At 40.2% G+C, this 18529-nt stretch overlaps 1 protein-coding gene across 2 annotated transcripts in view; it reads right to left on the reverse strand.

The window, feature by feature from the left end:
- Positions 1-700: 700 nt before the first annotated feature.
- AHI1 (Abelson helper integration site 1) overlaps positions 701-18529 on the reverse strand; it is a 182260-nt gene continuing 164431 nt past the window's right edge. Inside the window, exon 26 of one of the 2 annotated variants that reach the window (XM_059700403.1) lies at positions 701-1186. In XM_059700403.1, coding sequence (XP_059556386.1) covers positions 1060-1186 — 127 coding nt within the window. In that variant the 3' untranslated portion in view covers positions 701-1059. Of the gene's footprint in view, positions 1187-14127; positions 15698-18529 lie in introns of those variants that run through there. The other variant, XM_059700406.1, reaches the window with a different exon arrangement.

An 18529-nucleotide genomic window follows, 5' to 3' on the forward strand; every position in this document is an offset into this window, starting at 1 on the left:
CTCAGGGGAGCTTTTACACAGTCCCTTTATTGGAGACCCTACCCACTTTCATTTCTACATGCACAGGGGATCCTGCCTGTCTGGATAGAATCACCGTATCTGAACAGGTCATGAGCGTGTCATCCACACTACAGGAATTACACATCCTGTCATGCTTTTATCTGGCAGCATGCGAGAACTTGGTGCCTTTCTGTGGGCATTCTGAACTCATTTCCCCAGGAGCCACGCTAAAAAATCCCGAGGCCAGTAAAGCTTCATGGACAGTTGGTAGATCATCAGACTAGAACACTTCCATTTCTCTTACATGTCAGGGGATTAAATAGTCAGCCAACCATTTGACATGCCTAGCAGCTATTTTCAGCTCCGTTTTAACCTGTTGAACTCCGGATAGCAACTTCTGTATTTTTATCTTAGTTCGTGCTTCCTTCGAGGCAATAAGTATAGGGCAGTGAGGTTACAAAGAAATAACTAACAACTTGCAAGAAAAAATCTAAATTAAGCACCTGTGTCATGATTATAAAAACACACAGATTTCCTTTGCTTCTGCTGGTAATGCTGGAGCCCACACATTTGTGATGTGCCTGCACGTGATGCGCACTTACCCACACAGCTCTTTTCCATTTAACCTTTTAGGTCAGATCTGTTAGATTTCCTCCCTCCCCCGCCACATGATCGGTGCGGGATTTCTTGCTTTCTCATATTGAAGCCGAGTGATAAGACTGTTAAACCCTTCATTCAAAACACAAAGGTTCACGGCCATGTGTGCTGTCACGAAAACAAGCCCCCAAATGAGCTGGAACTCCTGGTCCTGGGCTTTGGCTAACTCTGGTTGTCTAGGCAATGCTTGGAAGTGCCGCCAGTCTCCTCCCTTTCTCCTTGACTTGAATGGACACGAGGCTGTGCGTTCTTCAAAAGACTGCAAGTTCACCGAGGACCATGGCACTGTCATGTTCATTGCTGAAATCTTCTGTTAGGGCTGCCAGGGCAAACACCACAGCCTAAGTGGCTTGCGAAACAGAAATTTATTTTCTTACAGTGCTGGAGGCTGGAAGTCCAAGGTCAAGGTGCCAGCAGGTTTGGTTTCTTTTGAGGCCCATCTCCTTGGCTTGCAGATAGCTGCCTTCTCGCTGTGTCCTCACATGGCTTTTTCTGGGCAAGCCTGCTGTCTCTTTGTCCAAATTTCTTCCTATGAAGACACAGTTGATTGGATTAGCACCCACCCTAATAGCCTCATTTTTCATTTAATTACCTCTTCAAAGGCTCTATCTCCAAATACAGTCATATTTCGATATTCTGGGAGTTAGGACTTCAACGTATAAATTTTGAGGAGACACAATTCAGCCCAAGGCAGCCACTGTATGTCTAATCACTAATTTAGTGGCTGCCACATGGTAGGAAATACATGCCTGTCGAATTAATACAAGGACTTTGATAATGTCATTGGTGGGGCACGTCCCTTAAGAGTTTCTTGTATGAATTAATCCAGTATCTGATTTTTAAGCTTGTGTTGTCCCTGCACATTTTACTGGTCATGGACTGTGTAATGGAAAGAAATCTGACCAGATTGAAAATCGGTGACATTGAGCTCCCACAGAGATGAGGCTGCGTGTCAGGGCATCCCTCCCACTCCCAGGCCCAGAGCTTGTCACTTCCATGTCATCTCCACCTACTCCCCATCAGCCTGGCATGGCGGCCGACTGCAAGCGCAGTGGCAGTAATGAGGCTCCCAGCTGTCATTCTCCTGCCTCCTTTCAGCAGATGCCTGACCTCTCCCTGTGGAGGCACGCATCTCCCGCTTCCGTTATTTCCTTCCAGTTGGGAAGGAAAAATATACCTCCCCAAAGCTCTCCTGTTCCTTTTCCAGGGGAGAATGGGCATCTCAACAACATACCCATTGTCTGATCTGAGCTTTGCTCTACTAGTCTTTCAGGGGGAAAAAATAAGCCCCAAAACTTTGATCCCTGGGGAGGTGAAGCGGAAGTTGATCTTCACCATTAAATTTTTTTATAGATAGCAAAGTCCATGCTTCCACCTGCATCCAGAGCACAGAGGCAGGCAGCTGGCAGAACAAAGCACCAGAGAAAATAGCTGGCCAGAGTCTCTTCAATTGCCCATGTACAGGTGCAGCTTGTTTTTCATCTCGGTGGCAGTCACTAGTGATTGACAATGTTTTACCCAGAGGATTTAACCCCTTTCTGTCCTAGAAAAACCAGAGTCAAGTCTCAGGGTTTAGAAAACAAGTCTGTTCTAAAGAAATTTAACCCCAATGGATGGAGACAGTATTGTGAACCAACGTTACCTTCCAGGAAAGAAGGAACTAAACACTTTCAGACAAAACCTTTGAAAAATGTCCACTAGGCCTTTCCGGCTTTGTTGCCAAGGCTGATAGACACCCAGGTAGAGATGGCGCGGGAGGGATGCTCCTCTAGAAAGTGAGTGACCTGGGCGTTGGGTTTGCTTGATGTTCGGTAAGACTTAAGTACCTGACCTAGAAAACCAATTCCTGTTTGCCTTCAGCTTTTTTCCATTACCATCAAACAAGTTATTTTAGAGGGTTAGCAGCAGAGAGGAGAGACACTGCCGTGCAGCCAGTTTTAAAACTTTCCAAGATGGTGAACTCAGCAGTCTCTCTGGTTCTGTGCTGGTTTGTCTGTTTCTCCCCCGATGACTCCAACTGCATCTCCGGTGGGTTCCTTCTCAGAGTTGACACAAGGACAGGAGCCACATGGGGAGTCCCCTGGAGGGGGTGAATTGATGATGAAGTCCAGATAGACAGGCCATTGGCATGTGCTCTCTCTGGCAGTCTTTGGAACTTGCATGGGCGATGAATTGAGCGGTCAGATGGGGATGAGGGCAATCTTTAACAAACGAATGAGCAAACATCGGGAGGGTTGCATGAAAAGCTCTTAGAACCTCCACAAGAACAGTTGGAAAGAGGCCTAGTGCAGGGGGGGACTTCTCTCCTAAACTGGGAGCCTTCCTAGTGAGAAGGGTAGTTGGTTACTGCTGGTTACAAGTTGGCACTTCAGGGGAAGGCTCTGGAGTCTTGGGGTGGACCCCTCAGTTCTCTGCCTCCTCAGCAGGGCCTTGAGCCAAGGGAAAGAGATTTGAATAAAGTAGTCGTAGTGTTGATAGGGTGGTTTCATGTTCTGGTAGGTGCATTATAAAGCACCTCCGTTTAGCACAAGAAACCTCACAGATGAACACTCTTGATAATTTAAATGCCTGGAACACACTGTAGCACGAGCACAGAGCGTGACCTCAATGACGCTCACAGCCATGGAGCAATGGTTTAATTTCTGAATGGAAAAATGACATGCAGACAACTCCAACACTTCCTCTGAGAGTCTCAGTACATTTCCAATTACCACACATGCCCAAGAAGCCTGCCTCTCTGTATCTTCGGCTTTGACATGGCCTTTGAAATACTAGGTGGAGGGCATCTGTCCAGTTAATCTGGAAGTAAAATAATCAAAGGAACTCTGTGGCCTGGAAACCAATCTACGTCATTCATAAATCAAACCCTTTGTCTATGTCTTGAGATATCTACGTGGCCAAAAGCTATCGAATTTAAACATTTTGAATTTTCACTAATTGTTTTTGATCTCAGACATAAATAACAGCTACTAATGATTGTGCATGAAATAAAATACCAGGATTATGAAGAAATTATAGCCTCAGCGCCATGGTGATAATCTAATGAAGCGAAAGCTTGGATGCATGTCAACTTAATCAGAACAATAGTGCGGTCAACCAGACAGGGATACCGTAGGAAGTAATGCCTCAGGAACGGCATAGTCTAGGGTTGGGCAACATAGCTCCTCTCCATCTGCATTTATAGTGGGCATATGGAATATGCTTCTGCTTCGATGTGATTCACCAAACCGTGTGTGTGAGTGGTGAGAACAAATTCTAAATTCGGCTTCAATATTTACTCCTCTCACTGGGACTCGTGTCACCACCAGGATCTGGAAGCAGGAACTCGCAGGCCCAGAGTGACCCATGGGCAGCCGAGTGCTGTGACTTTTTCACTTGGGTCATTCCGGCGGGGGAACAAACACTTCCTAATCACCACACACATTCTAACACACTATGCACAAGGGTAAGAGACAATGCTCTAGACTATGGATATTCTTGGCCTTGGGGAAAAAATTTATTTTCCCCTTAAAGTTTGTAAAGGTAATTACCATTATTTACAGTGCCGAGGGCAAAGCCCCACCCTGGGCTTTGGGCCAGGGGATCTCAGACTAGAGTGTAGTGAGGTGAGCCAACTCCAAGACAAAAGCACAATTATGTTCGCACAAAACCCAGCACTGGTGGTGGTGGGATGGAGGAAACACCCACGCAAGGGGGAGGCGTGTGGAGGGAGGGGCTTCCTTTGAAGTTTTGCATGAACCTGGTAATTTCCCCCCTCCCCCCACAGTGCTGGGAATGGAGATTCTGGGTTTTCATCTTGGGTCTCTTATTAAGCCGTGCCATAAGGAAACGGACTTCCTCCTTACTTGATTTGCCAATTTAAAAAAAACTGAACTTCAAATAAAAGAATTTTGGAAGAATTAAGAAAACGGGAAACGTTGTGCAAGGTGTTGTGAAGTTTTCTTCATTTCGTGGCAGAAAGGAACTAAAGTAAAACACCAAAAAGAAGGCATCTTTGCTTTGTAAGCCCCCCTCACTTGTCAGGCACTTCACTTTCCCTTCCATTCTGATTCACGTCCCTTGTCCGCTTAGGAAAGTTTCAAAGCTCTGGGGTTGGGAGAAGTGTTGCCACAGCACATCTGGTTCTTCCAGTCAGAAAATAATTAGCTAATAACTGCTCGCACACATTACCTTTATGTTATGTCGTTTTCTTCCTGCCAGGATTAGGGCCAGATGATTATTTGTGCTAATGGTGTGAATCAGTGACAAGAAAAGCATGTAATGGGTTGTTGACATGCCTTGAGATACCTGTGCCTGACAAGGGAACCATGGGCAGTGACGGGGCGAATTGGGACCCACTGAGCACTCCCCACCTGGCCCTAGACTGGCTGAGTGCCCTGGTTCCCAAAGCCCGGGCTCCCAGGTCATGTATAGCTCATTGTTCAGAAGGAAAACCATAGCAAGTTGGATTTTCTCTTTAAGTCAGGAGGAAATGCTCTTTGGGAAATAGATGTGGACACGTGAAGACCCTTGGCCATGACCTTGGTGAAGCTGAGGCTGAAGACATATGGAGCACCAGCCTCTCTCTCACTCCTGCACAGGACAGAGGCAGACACCTGACGGAACCCAGCAATCAGCTCCGCACACCCAGCTCTCAGCTGCTGGCAGCCGAGAGGAAAGGGGAATTACAGGCGGGCTGGACTTGAAACAGTGCTGTGGCCCCACCTGAATTTCAGGTGCCCCAGGGAGTGCTTTCAACCACCTGGAAGTGAGGCTGTTTCAGGGTACAGATGCAATATGTGTTTGTCTTGCTTTTGTTTGCACCTGAATGCAAGTACCAGGTGGAAGCCAGAAGGTGTGGAGCATTGCAAACAATTTTGACTGTAAATAAAGAGAATGTAAGAGTTTAAAAGCCTGAGTCCTGGAGAGAGAGAGAGGTAGAGATAGAGAGAGAAGGGGGGGGGGAGGAAGAGAGAGGAAATGAGAGGGTAGGGTGGAGAGAGAAGAAAGGGGAGAGGAAATAGATTCATTCACTGGTAGAGGCAATTGGAAAATGCACAGAGATTTGTAATGGTGTGATACTGCTACATATTTCCCATGATATGTTCATATCCCTGCATACAACTCATCCTCACTTTATCTATCTGTAGCTAATAAGCCCTTGGACCTGTGATCTGCCTTGTTCAGTACAGAATGTACCTACTGTGTACCAGGCACTAAAGTAAACACTAGGAATAAATGATGAAAAGATAGTCAGATAGCAAGTGAACACTTATGATGTGATGGCTGCTATGGCGATGTTCCATGGGCCATGACAACAAAAGAGCCATCTATGTATCCTTAGGACAGTGAAGGAAGACTGACAAGGAAACACATCTAAAAGGAAGATCTTACATAAACCTTTCAGCCTCCGAAGCAACCCCAATAGATACAACTCCTACAGCCATGAAATGTCTTGGTGTTTTAGGTCTTCCTTTTGGGTAGGACATGTCTCTGTAGCATATCAAATTTGGAAACATAACATTTTACTTTAATGCTAAAGGTTGATTTGAATATTTCGAGGGCAACACGCAACTTTGAGACTAATTTTTGATCATCTTACTTTGTTGAAAATTGTTCTGCAAAAGGCATTTGAAATTTGGAAAATATGAAATACTTAGCTTCCTTATATTTTAATAACAGAAAGTCACTTTTTTGTCAACTGTGAAAGAAAAAGGCATTTAATAAAGTAAGCCCTTGCAGTTTAAAAGAAAATACAGTATGTATTATGGTTGAATACATTTTTGAGTGAGATGACCCAGTAGTGCTGAAAAATAATTTACTCAATAGGATAAATGTCATCATTGCGCTTCCCCGGCTATGTAGACAGTGAGTGTCACGACGAGGTTACCCACAATGGCCTCCATTCTCAAGAAGCTGACCAGACTAATGTTTATACTCAGTGGTAGTTACACTAATCCCAAGGGGACTTATAAGATCAGAAGTTGAAAGCACATCAAGACTGAAAGTTAAAGGTGTTCAACAGCATCTCTAACATCAGTCGAACAGAAGTCTGAGTGCAAAGTGTCATGACCATAAGCAGACCTGATGGAGTTGGACCCATGCCGAAAGATGTGATCCCCATCTCTCTTTCCAGCCCGCCCAGCCTGAGTGTGATTCCCACGCCTCTGCCTCAGGGTCCCCAGGGGGCTCCTGACACTTCTTATGTAAACACTTCTCCACAATATTGGGTTTGCTTGTTGAACAAAGAGTTGTTTGAATCTTTCAGACTCCCCCCCCCCCCGCCCCCCGTAGATGATGAAAATATGGGTGATGAAAATGACTGGATTCACTTTACCAGCTTGAAATACATAACCCAAATCCTTAGAATTAGACGCTCAGACTCAGCACGAGTCTGTGGACTTTTGTATATGAGTCTAGGAATCTTTTCTCTTAGGAAATTATGGAAATTTTCAGAAAAGAGAGTCAAGATATCTGATTCACGGACCACAGGATTCAGATACACACATTTTAGAGGGCTGTTGAAGGCTTTTACCCTCAGATGATGGGAATGCAAAATATTATGCAAATCAGATTTAATCTTCTGAATGATTTGCCTCAATAAAAAAAGTTAAAGATATAAAAAGAAGACTATATCCACATTGTTCGACTGTGTTTTTATGCAAATGAAGTGTTGCTCAGAATATCTTGGGGCTTGAGCAGAGGTATCCAGTCACTACCCATGGGTCCTCCAGGTTTCCTTAGCCTGAAGAGCAGACTGAGATGAGATGAGTAATGGTTAATCTGAACTCAGTGAGTGCCACTGGCTGATGTCAGGCAAGGAAGAAGAAGGAAAAAGGGAGTCAGAAGAAAGAAGAAAAGGGTGTGAAAAGGGAAGAGAATGAAAAGAGACGACAGATGTGACCATGACTAATGACATTTTCTCAGATTCCTTCCGTCAATTCCCTATTCTTGCCAGACATTTACAATTTTTAAAAAGATTCCACTTGAGACATCCTTTGATATCGCGCACAAGCAGATTTATAAAAGTTATCCCAGGCACACCAGAAATGTTAAATAGCACACTAACAGATTATGTGTTAATTTTTAAATAATACATTGATCAATAGATTGTCAGTTTCCAAGACATGTGCTCAGTGCCTTGATGAGAACACAATTCCCCATCATAATTAGGAAAAGAGCCTCAGGGCATGTGACACTGGGGATGCAGCCCGAGTAGCAGTATTCAGCAAAGGCTTTGGGAAAAAGGTTTCCAAGTCAAGGGCTTGAGTAGCAATGGTCCTGGAGGAGCAGCTCTTGCTGCCGTGTGAGCAGAGGAACACCACTGCCGTCATGAACGGGGACCAGCAGCAGGGGACGGGTCATGTGCTCAGTTGCTTGGGCCTTCTTTCAGAGACCAAGTAAGTTTCTTGCCTTTGCTGTCACTTCCAAGGCAGCTGGACTTCACCTGAGAGTTTCCTGTGGTATCAGAGAGCACAGAACTAGATTTATAGAAATTATTCTTTTTTGTACTTTTAAAAATAATGTATTTTTATTGATTTCAGAGTAGAAGGGAGGAGAGAGAAACATCCATGATGAGAGAGAATCATTGATCGGCTGCCTCTTGCACGCCCCCTACTGGGGATCCAGCCCGCAACCCAGGTATGTGCCCTTGACCAGAATTGAACCTGGGACCTTTCAGTCTGCAGGCCGACACTCTATCCACGGAGCCAAACCAGTTAGGGCTACAGGAATTATTCTTAAACATAGAGTTAAAGTTCAATGGATTCAGTGGTAATGGATGGGGGCATCAGTGAAGTTCTAAGCAGGGCATGATGTGGTCAGGTTTGCATTTTAAGAAAGTCTCCGTTAATAGTATACTTGCAAGATGGTCAGTTAATCTGATGAAGTTCTAGGTCAAATGGAAATTTGTTGTTCTTTAATAGAAAATGTAATTAATTTGATGACTTGAACGATAGTTATTTGGCTTGAATATATAATGCATGAAATGATTTTGTTTTACTTGGTTTACAAAAAGTTTTGGAAAAGGGATTCTGGCATTTTCTGCAAATCTCATTCTCCTCTGTCTACAAAATAGAATTAAAATTGTTTATATCCTGTTATTTGGATTCTGACACAACTCCACATTTGTTTCTTGTATTTTAAAAATATTTCTAAATATAGGATGGCAGCACACACACAAATACCTTATAGTTGGCTACAGGTGCTCATAAATTAATTCCAAAAGACACACATCCAAATTAGTATTAACTTAGTATAGTTGTCTCTTGCACAGGGAACATATATTGGCTTTCCACATATTTCTACATTTCCCATGTCAGAAGAGTATTCCTGGGCGGAAAGGACACAGTCCTGGGAGGACAGCTGGACTCTGATCAATAGTTGTTGGGCAAGTCATTTAGTCTCTTTGTGATTGGTTTAAAATATGGGGAATAATATGGCCTTTTCTGTCTAACAAAGGTTGTTATAAGCCTTAAGTTTGCTAATGTATGTGCAGGTGCTCTGAAAATCACGGTAGGGTGTTGGTGGCCGTTAACGTGACAATTTCAAGGTGAAACAGTATTACAGTAGAGGCTTCCAGTTCAATGGTCCATACAGCTCCTGTCCAATGCTTGGTAAACGATAAATAGGGTTGAATAAGTGAATATCCACGTACACACATTTAAAAAACATTAAAAGTGTTAAAACTATTGATGATCCTGAATTATAAAAATACATTTAAGTAAATAACTCTAGCTATTGATATGTAAATAAAATCAGTCCCTATCTCAACCCAGTTTTCAATATGGTAAAAACAAACAAACAAAAAACACCCAAAAACCAAAGCAACCCAACTCCCTCCTCATGCATGCATAGAAACGTCACTTTTCCAGACCCACCGATGTCACCTTGTTTACATTTTTCCTACTTTTAACCCTAACTCATTTAAATGCATCACCTGTATAACCTAGTTTTGAAGGGGAATTTATCTGAATGTAGACCATGCTCTATATAGGACTTTTCCTTTTAGTTGTGGATGAGGTTGAGAAAATTTATGAATTGTTCTGAGAATCAGGATTTAAGGCTGCAGCTTTCAGTTCAGTGAGAATGTTCTCCAGTAATGGCAGCAGGAGTGGAACCTGCTCCTGTGATCCTGGAGAAGTCACTTACCTGGGGTGCAAGAATGGTCTTTACTTTTATTTTGGGGGGATACACACACACACACACACACACACACTCCATCCTCTTTCGAAGTTTTACGTAGAAGAGCTCTGAAAGGAGCATTTCAGATGGAGGGCAGTGGAAGGATAGGAGAGCTTTTCTACATGTTCTCTTGTTCATCTTTCTCTTGGGTTATTCAGTTTGGAGTCCTGCTGTTTTTTTCTTTCTTTTTTAACTTAGGCCCTAGCAGCAGGCTGCTCAGATTCCCTGAGAGAGGATCCATTTTCAGTAGCAGGGATAAAGAGAAAGGCTATTATTACTATTACTAGAGAAAATACAATGACTATGAAGTGTTTACAGTGAGCCTTTAGTAACTGGGCTGGAGCCATTGACCCTGGCCTGGCTTCTCATGTTTCCTTTGAGCAAAACCCATCTTATTCTCTACCACCCGGGACCTTTCCCCTCTCACTGAAACTTCCAGATCAAGGTTCCCACACCCCTCAGGGTCCTCCTGTCTGTGGACATTGATTTCACTTTTTAGGGGCAGGTATCTCTACCTCCCCAGCAAGAAGGAGCTTGCTTACCGTGATCCATCCTGAACATCAACCACTGTCAAACCTGTATCAAATTACACACAATAGATCACTTTTCACACTGATATGAACTGACAAAGAACTTATTGTTATATAGAAATATCTATTTTGACCAAAAAAAGTTACTTTTTTTCTTTCTCTGGATTGGAAGGGGTTGGAGCAGATTTATCTGTGTTCTATATGTGCAAAATGGCAGGACTGTGCTTCCAGAAGAGGAGACACAGATGGAGGAGATGGTCTTGTGAGTGTTGTTTATAGGAAAGGATGTGTTCCAGAGGCTATCAGAGAGAACTGACCTTCAAATCTCCCTGGAGAGAACCCCGTCCTATCTAGCACCATTCAGGGGTGCGAGGGGCTGGCCGGACTGTATCAACCCCCTCCCCAGGCCTCTCCCTCTTCAGGAAAAGACCACACAATCCAGAGAACAGCACAAACTCATGGTCGCAGGCCAGGATCTTTTTTATATCCTAGATATTCTTATTTTGAAATTCAAAAGTGACAATGGGTGGGTCTGCCTTTGGCTCCAGGGCAATGTAAATATAATAGTGCTATATTCATGTTTGCAAGGAAAGTCCACCTTCATTTTATGTGACTGTAGGATCTCCAGCAAGAGTCTAGTATGAAAGTCTGTCGCAAGTGTATTGGATGTTTCAGTTTGCCAGACCTGTCAGGATAAATTAATTACAGGATGTTGCAGACATGGCAGAGCTCCAGCAGCATCTTGCATAGTTTAATATAGCCCCGTTTCCCCATTTCAATGTATTTGTGGTTAGATAAATCCTCAGAAATTTACAGCTGCTATAGACGAGTTTATTATGTACTCTGCCTGCACACATGATAAGTACAATAAGAATTTGTGTTCTTAAGGTGCATAGATTTTACTGACATTTCTTTGCCACGATGGAAATATTTAGTTGCTAAAAGTAGCATCTGCAGATACTTTTGAACATTAACTTCTGTGTAAGAGGCAGGGATAGTTAAAAACACTACCGTGCTCAGCCATCTTCCCTTCACTTTAAATCAAAGAACTGTAGCTCAGAAAAAAAATTATATGAGCATTGATATCAAATGGTCCCGTGAACACACAGAAAAAAGAATTACTACTAATTTTCAGTTGAAAACACTGAAATATAACAAACTGAAGCTACCACCCTTTTTTCCAGGGAAACTTCTTCTTTTGGTCTCATAACTACTTCTTCACAAGTTTTCAGTTGTTCATTTTTGCTCCAGCCACAAGTCATTTTCCTCATTTTCTTGCTTTTTTCTCCTTTTGGACTCATAATCTTAACTTCATTAAGCAAGTCATGTCCATTCCAAGCATTTAAAATGATTGACGATATATGTTTAGTAGATAAATGTTGTAGAAACAAACCATTCCTACATTCTATGCTACCATATTCTTTCAAATTCTTGAATCAAGTGATGAATTAAGAAGAAATGAACTAGATTAAGTAAAAATCAGATTCTTCAGTACTTTTAGAAATGACACAAGTATATACAGCTGGATAATTCTCACATAGTAGAGGTAGAACATGCATATTGTAGATATTTTTTAGCCTGAGAGCAGAAATTAAAATTGTAGATTCTTAGCAGCATTATCCTAATTTTTCAAGGCAATAAAAAATAACTCATCTATAATCAGAATGAATTTGAGGTGTTAGAAGAGCAATTTCAGAAAACAGAGGGCTCACAACATATGCTTGATGTAGATTTGAACAGCATCATTAGAAAAAAAGTATTCTTTGTGTATACAAAACAAATGTTTTCATACTCTCTAGTTCCTGCCTTAAAGTATTTCCTATTCACTTTAATAATTAGAGCAGAAGTATATGATGAATGAAGGGCCTCATTACTAAGTTTGCTTTCTGGGTCTCTGCAGAGAGTAGCTGTCTGCTTTTGCCTACTTGGTCCATTGTTAACCCTAAATGATACTGACATTCAATTCTCCTGCAGATAATTGGGTCCATCCATAAACTGAATTTGCCAGTCAACAGAACCTTTTGATTGACATGATGCTTGATGTTTTTATTATCTTATATGACTGGAATGGCGCCCTTTGCTGCTTCTTGAGTAATATGCTACTGTATATGTATTAGTTTGTTTCCACAGAATCTATTTTTTAAGAAAATGTGAAAGTTATAGCACGGAGTAAAGATTTATCAAAGTAATTATGAATAAACAAATTACTGGTAAATGAGTAAACAAAATACATCGGTAAAAAAAATTGTGTTTTTTACTCAGATGTATTTCAATTTTTTAGGTGACTATTGCAGTAAAGACATAATAGATGTTTCTAGTCCCTGAATGTGGCTATAGGTACATCCAAATTACTTCTCCAGTGACCCTTGCCTGTGCTGGAGTGTCCAACTACCATCACTTGCTGGCTCACTCTACACAGCGACTGAAAACCAGCACTTCAGAGACCTCCCCGTGGACAGTCTGACAAACCTCCACCTTCAGCCAGCACTCATGTACACTGGCCAAGTGCCTTCGCCTTCAAAGTCTTGGTTTCCTTATTGGCAGGGCAAAAAGATTTTATCTACCTCTTGGGTTTGATGTGAAGAGTAAATGAGGTCATGCATATAAATTGAAGATTTGTGGAATATTTTCTGTAGTTAAGTTCAATGAAAAGTGGAATTGTTGAAAAATGTTCCCATAATTTACTTAATAGAGATGGCCCTCAGATGGAAATCATTTAAATATTTATAAAAGTATAAGGTCACAGATTTTTGTTATAGTTTCTAGAATTTTCTAACTCTCTTAAAAATATTTGTGAGTTAAATAAACAACTAAAGTGATGTCATATAAAGCTATAAAATGATGTTATTTCCCAGATACAGTCCTGCTGAATTTTTTAAGGAGAAAATGTCTTATAGCTTAAAAATAAAATTAATGTCAACATTTACTTTTATGGAAAGAAACTTTACACAGGATTTCAAAAGCACCAAGTATTAGTACATTTAAAAACACTGATTTTTGAAATGTGCATTTTAAACATAAAATTGCATTTATGATATAAAATATTTCATGCTTTAAAATTTTTAAAAACTTGATCTTTATTCTAGTTTTGCAAATCCAATTCATTGCTAGTTTTGATACTGAATGATCTTTAATCATCAAGATTGAGTAGAATCAATAATTGGGAAACAAATTTCTAAGAACGGTTTAAAATATTATTTCAATCTAGAAAAAGTATCAAATTGTTACTTGCTTGGAGAAAAAAATACTTCAAAAATGGGATAAAATTCATTAATTTCAGAATGAAGATAAAACAAAACAAAACAAAAAAACCACAATACTTTTACTAAGAAAAGTATGGCTATCATAAATCTTCAAATGGATTATTTTGTCTGATTTCTCTACTTGAGTATAATTTGGAATTATTACTCAGAGGGCATTTTTATGATTGCTCCCATCCAATCTCATCTCAGAGAATGTGGTAAAGATGTTTTATTAACCTATCTGTGAGCATAACCCCGTCTGTCTTTGTTAACAGGGACAAAAAAGAACTAGGCTTTGAGTGAAACCAACTTTTCCTGGTGTTTGCCTCAATTGTTATTTTTGTCTTCAGTAGTTGCAATATAAAAATAACCTTTTATTTTTCTATGAACATTGAAATCTCAGTATATGTTTAGGTACCCCAACATATTATTTCACTTAGCATTATTTAAAATTGTCTACAATGTGTTGAAATTCTTTGTGATTAAAACCAAAATCAAAGAGTCAACACACATTTCAAAATAATGAGCTGAAACCGTAGAGAGACACATATTTTTATTTCTTAATTACCAAGGGCAGTCACAAGACAGAAAAAACAAGCTTGCCCAAGGGTGACTCAAACTGGCTGGGCGCAGCTGTACCTGAAGCACAGACACCCACCAGAATACTGAGGACTCAGCTACCAGAACACACTTCTGTGCTAATCGCTGAGGCATCAGCAGCCACCAGTGCCACCCACCACTTTAAAAAATGCCCCCTCCCATAAGTTCTGCACAGCAGGGGCCTGTTTACCAATTTTCATGCCACTACCACATGTGCAGGGATGAGAGCCAAATATGTTTTTACTAGAAGCTATCTCACATCGGGCATACATCTGGACAAATTCACACCTCAATGCCCAGCACTGTTTTCTCACTTCTTATTTTAATGGAATCAATTGTCTAATTTGGTAAATAAGTTTTCTAATTTTATATTAGCTCTGACCTTTGGGGGTTAAATATTTCATTGACAACCTGGCTGGCATGGCTCAGCGGTTGAGCTTCAACCTATGAACCAGAAGGTCACGATTCGATTCCCAGTAGGGGCACATGCCCAGGTTGCAGACTTGATTCCCAGTGTAGGGTGTGAGGAGGCAGCTGATCAATGATTCTCTCTCATCATTGATGTTTCTATCTTTCCCTCTCCCTTCATCTCTGAAATCAATTAAAAAATGTATTTAAATATTTCATTGAGAGACTTATAATTGCATAGCTGAGAAAGGAAATGATAAAAAAAAGGAACAAACTTTCATATTATAACATCACACTTCAAAATATATAGTAACATAGTAATGACAACTGTTATTCTGGAGCTAAATAAATAATGCAATGTAATAATTTAAAAACAAGTATTAAGACTAAAATACATATTAAACAATGTTAGCCTAGAAATCACTTATATGCTTAAATATGAAATGCTTTTTTTTAAAGTAAAAAAATTTGAAACACTGTTGCCAGTGTAGCCAAAAGACAGTTTATATGTATCAAGCTACATATATGACTCATTAAAAAAATTTGTTCCCTTTTAATGCCTTTCTTACTGGAACCATTTTGAATGCACAATATTCTGAAACTGCTTATGTTTTTAAATAAGGTTAAATTTCAAAAGCAGATATTTCATATTTTGAGCATAACATCACACATATAATCACATGAAAGATATAACAATATTAAACAATTATATAGTGAACATCTTAGCAATGTAAACACTTCTTCATATTTGCTGGGTAGCAATTACGGTTTTCACTTCACGGTTTTGAACAGTGGTAATGTAATTTTGAGGCAATTACCAATAAATACAAGTACCAATACTTTGTCCAACAACAATCAAAGTGGTTTATAACAATTAAGCTCAAAAGATCACATTTCTTTTGCCACATTTATTTTTCTAAGCATCCCTTGCTTCTGATATTTCTAGATTCTTTCATAAGGACAAGAATACTGGATACTTCCTTTCTTCCTTAGTTTCTGAAAATTCTGAATTCTGAAGAGAAATTCCACTTGGTTTAATTTGTGATTTTATTTCTGTGTATTTGGTTCTTTGTCTCTTCATTCTTCTTCAACTGTTTACTAGGAGGAAAGTACACAACATGTACTTAATGGACTTAATGTCTTTTGGCCACAATCAAATCTTGGCATCTCAGGCACAATGGCACAGGTAATAAAACACACTGTGCAATGCACACACACATACAACCACCCCAACATTAAATAACCATCTTCTAGTTTGCCTTGTGACCAACATCTTTTAGTATCATCGGCAGTTGCTTAAAGCCTGCTCCAGCATTGGCAAGTCAATATAAGCAAAAAACACTCCCCCAAAACAGACACTAAGTACTCCAAACCCTGGATAACTTCCAGAAATTAAGAGCAGGCGATCAGAGTTTATAAAATTATTCTTTCACTGGGAAAAACAATTGTCATGGATCATGCTTCAGAGTCAGTGACTGAAAAACATGTAGGCCATTTTATAAAATAGCATTCTTTCATTTAGTCTATGTTTACAAGTGGGCAAACTATTACATATATTTTCAAATAAATCCAAAAACTGTTGTGTATTATTTCTGATGGGCAAAGATAGTGATGATTAATTATGCATCTAGATGCAGCTTTGAAATAAAACAAATTATACCATTAATAAAAACCAAGAACCAATTCAAAGATGAAACAAGAAGTTGCTACTTTAGAAACACGTAGTAAGCATACTACAACTGAGGGTGATAAACTAGTGGGGTTGAACATGAAAATGTTAATGCAATTATGCATACACTAGTGATGAACAGAGGTACCTGGATTTACACAAAGATGTTGTCTTTTCTCTAAACAGAAAGGGCCTAACACTTGGTTGCTCTTAGCAAACAAACTGAATCCTAAGAATGATGGCGTTCTGGTGAAGGTGGTGGTCAATTCCATTGATCACTCCTGATAAAGTAAAGCATAAAGCATCATGGCAAGACTGGGCAGGTCAACTACTTCCCCAGGGCCTTCCTGGTGGCAAGGAGGGTTAGGGAACATCTGTGCCTTTAGGGACAGACAGTTCAGTCTTAAGTAAATGATTGCGCTATGTTTTCATATGAAAAACATTTACACACGAGGGAAAAGAATCCTGTTAGTCCCTATTTCCTATTTTAAATTTGTTAAACAGAGCTACCACAGATAAGCTGGTATCAGACAGAGAAGCCCAAACATGTTTTAAGTGAAGCTCACAAAAGCAACTGAAGTAGAGGATAAAATGGTACAGGTATGGTGTGCATCATTTTTCTCCCTGTGTGGATGCAGGTCAAGTACATAACACATGGGAAAATTGGAGTCTGATAAAAATGGGAAAGAAAGTAGTAAAGGCTCAAATGGCTGCTGGGCACAAATCACCCAGAGACCCTACAGACATGTGCAGGGATAGCGAGGACAGTGAGAAGATCTCAGAGCACCAACAGGCACAGCAGAGGGAGGGGAAGTTCATGACAGTGGCAGGACAGAATCGAAAAGGGAAAGGGTGTGGGAGAACAGCTGGGAACAGTGAATCCTGCAGGTGCAGAAAGTGTAGGGCAAGTTAAATTAACCAGGTGGAGATTGCACTGTGAGAGGTTAGTAAAGAGAGAAGCCAGGAGGACCCTCGAGGGAAGGAAGCCGAAGAGAAATTTAACTAGGCAAAGCTGAAGTAGGCAGTAAAGATAACATCTTTAAGGGAAATGAATCAGACAAGAAGAGGAAGGAAGACTGGATAAAGAATGACAAAGACTGCCCATGAAAGAGAGAAAACGAATAGAATGAAAGAAAAATGAGAAGACATAGTCAAGTGCACACCTCTGACAACTAGGGAAAAAGCAAGAGTGGCACACGTTATCAAGTTGAATAGTGACAGCATAGGGACTGGAGAGCTAAGAGGCAGATTTGCTGCAAGAGGGAAGGAATGTCACTGAACTAAAAGACACAAAATAAATCCAAATCCAGTCTCCTCCTAAAGAATCCCACTAAGCTAATGGAGGACGAGAGTAACAAAGTCTGGGCCTCTTTTAAAGGCAGATCATATGAAAAGAAAAAGAAAAATTGCACAGCAAGATTTTAAAAATGAATATGAAACAAGGTTAGTGTTTGTGTGTATGGGTACATGGAAAAAAAGAAGATTCATAAAAATACTGGGTTCTACCCCACAAGAAATTCCATCCAATAATATTCCCCGAAGGTCTACAATTGGCCTTCACCAGGCTAAGTACTGGGGAGAAAAAGTGGGAGTGTGTTCTAGTCCTTGCCTGCAAGCACTCATCAGAGTTAACAAAGTATTGTGTTACAAAAACAACCCTGTATTGCATGTAATATTATTATATTTAAAATTGTTTTTCTTGAAATATTAATGTTTATTGCATGTACAAAAAACAAAACAAAAACAAAAAAACCAACAACCCTGGACGTGGAGCCAGATCAGGCCTAATTTAGGAGCTTTTTAGCTGTGACTCAGACCGTGATTTCTTTACATGTAGAAAGAATAGGCTGTGGAAATTTTCTGAAATTACTTTTATTTTAAAACAAATAATCAAGTAGTACATACCAAATAGGTTGGCTAGAAAAATGAGAAAATACACTAAAAGGAAAGAAAAGAGAAAATATCACCACAATTCCACCATTCAGAATTACATCTTTTTTGATGTATACTATATTCTTTATGTACTATTTTATAATCATCTTTATTTTACTGAAAAAAAATACATCATAAACATCATTCCATATCTTTAAAAATACTTCTCTAATATAATGAATAATTGTCACATGGTATTAATATATATTAGAGGCCTGTTGCATGAAGATATTCGTGCAATAGGCCTTCCCTTCCCTTGGCTGCTGGCACCAGTTTTCCTCTGGCACCCAGGACCCAGGCCTTCGCTCTGGTTGGGCTCCGGACAGAGC

Source organism: Myotis daubentonii, chromosome 6 (genome assembly GCF_963259705.1).
Source record: "Myotis daubentonii chromosome 6, mMyoDau2.1, whole genome shotgun sequence".
NCBI lineage: Eukaryota > Metazoa > Chordata > Mammalia > Chiroptera > Vespertilionidae > Myotis > Myotis daubentonii.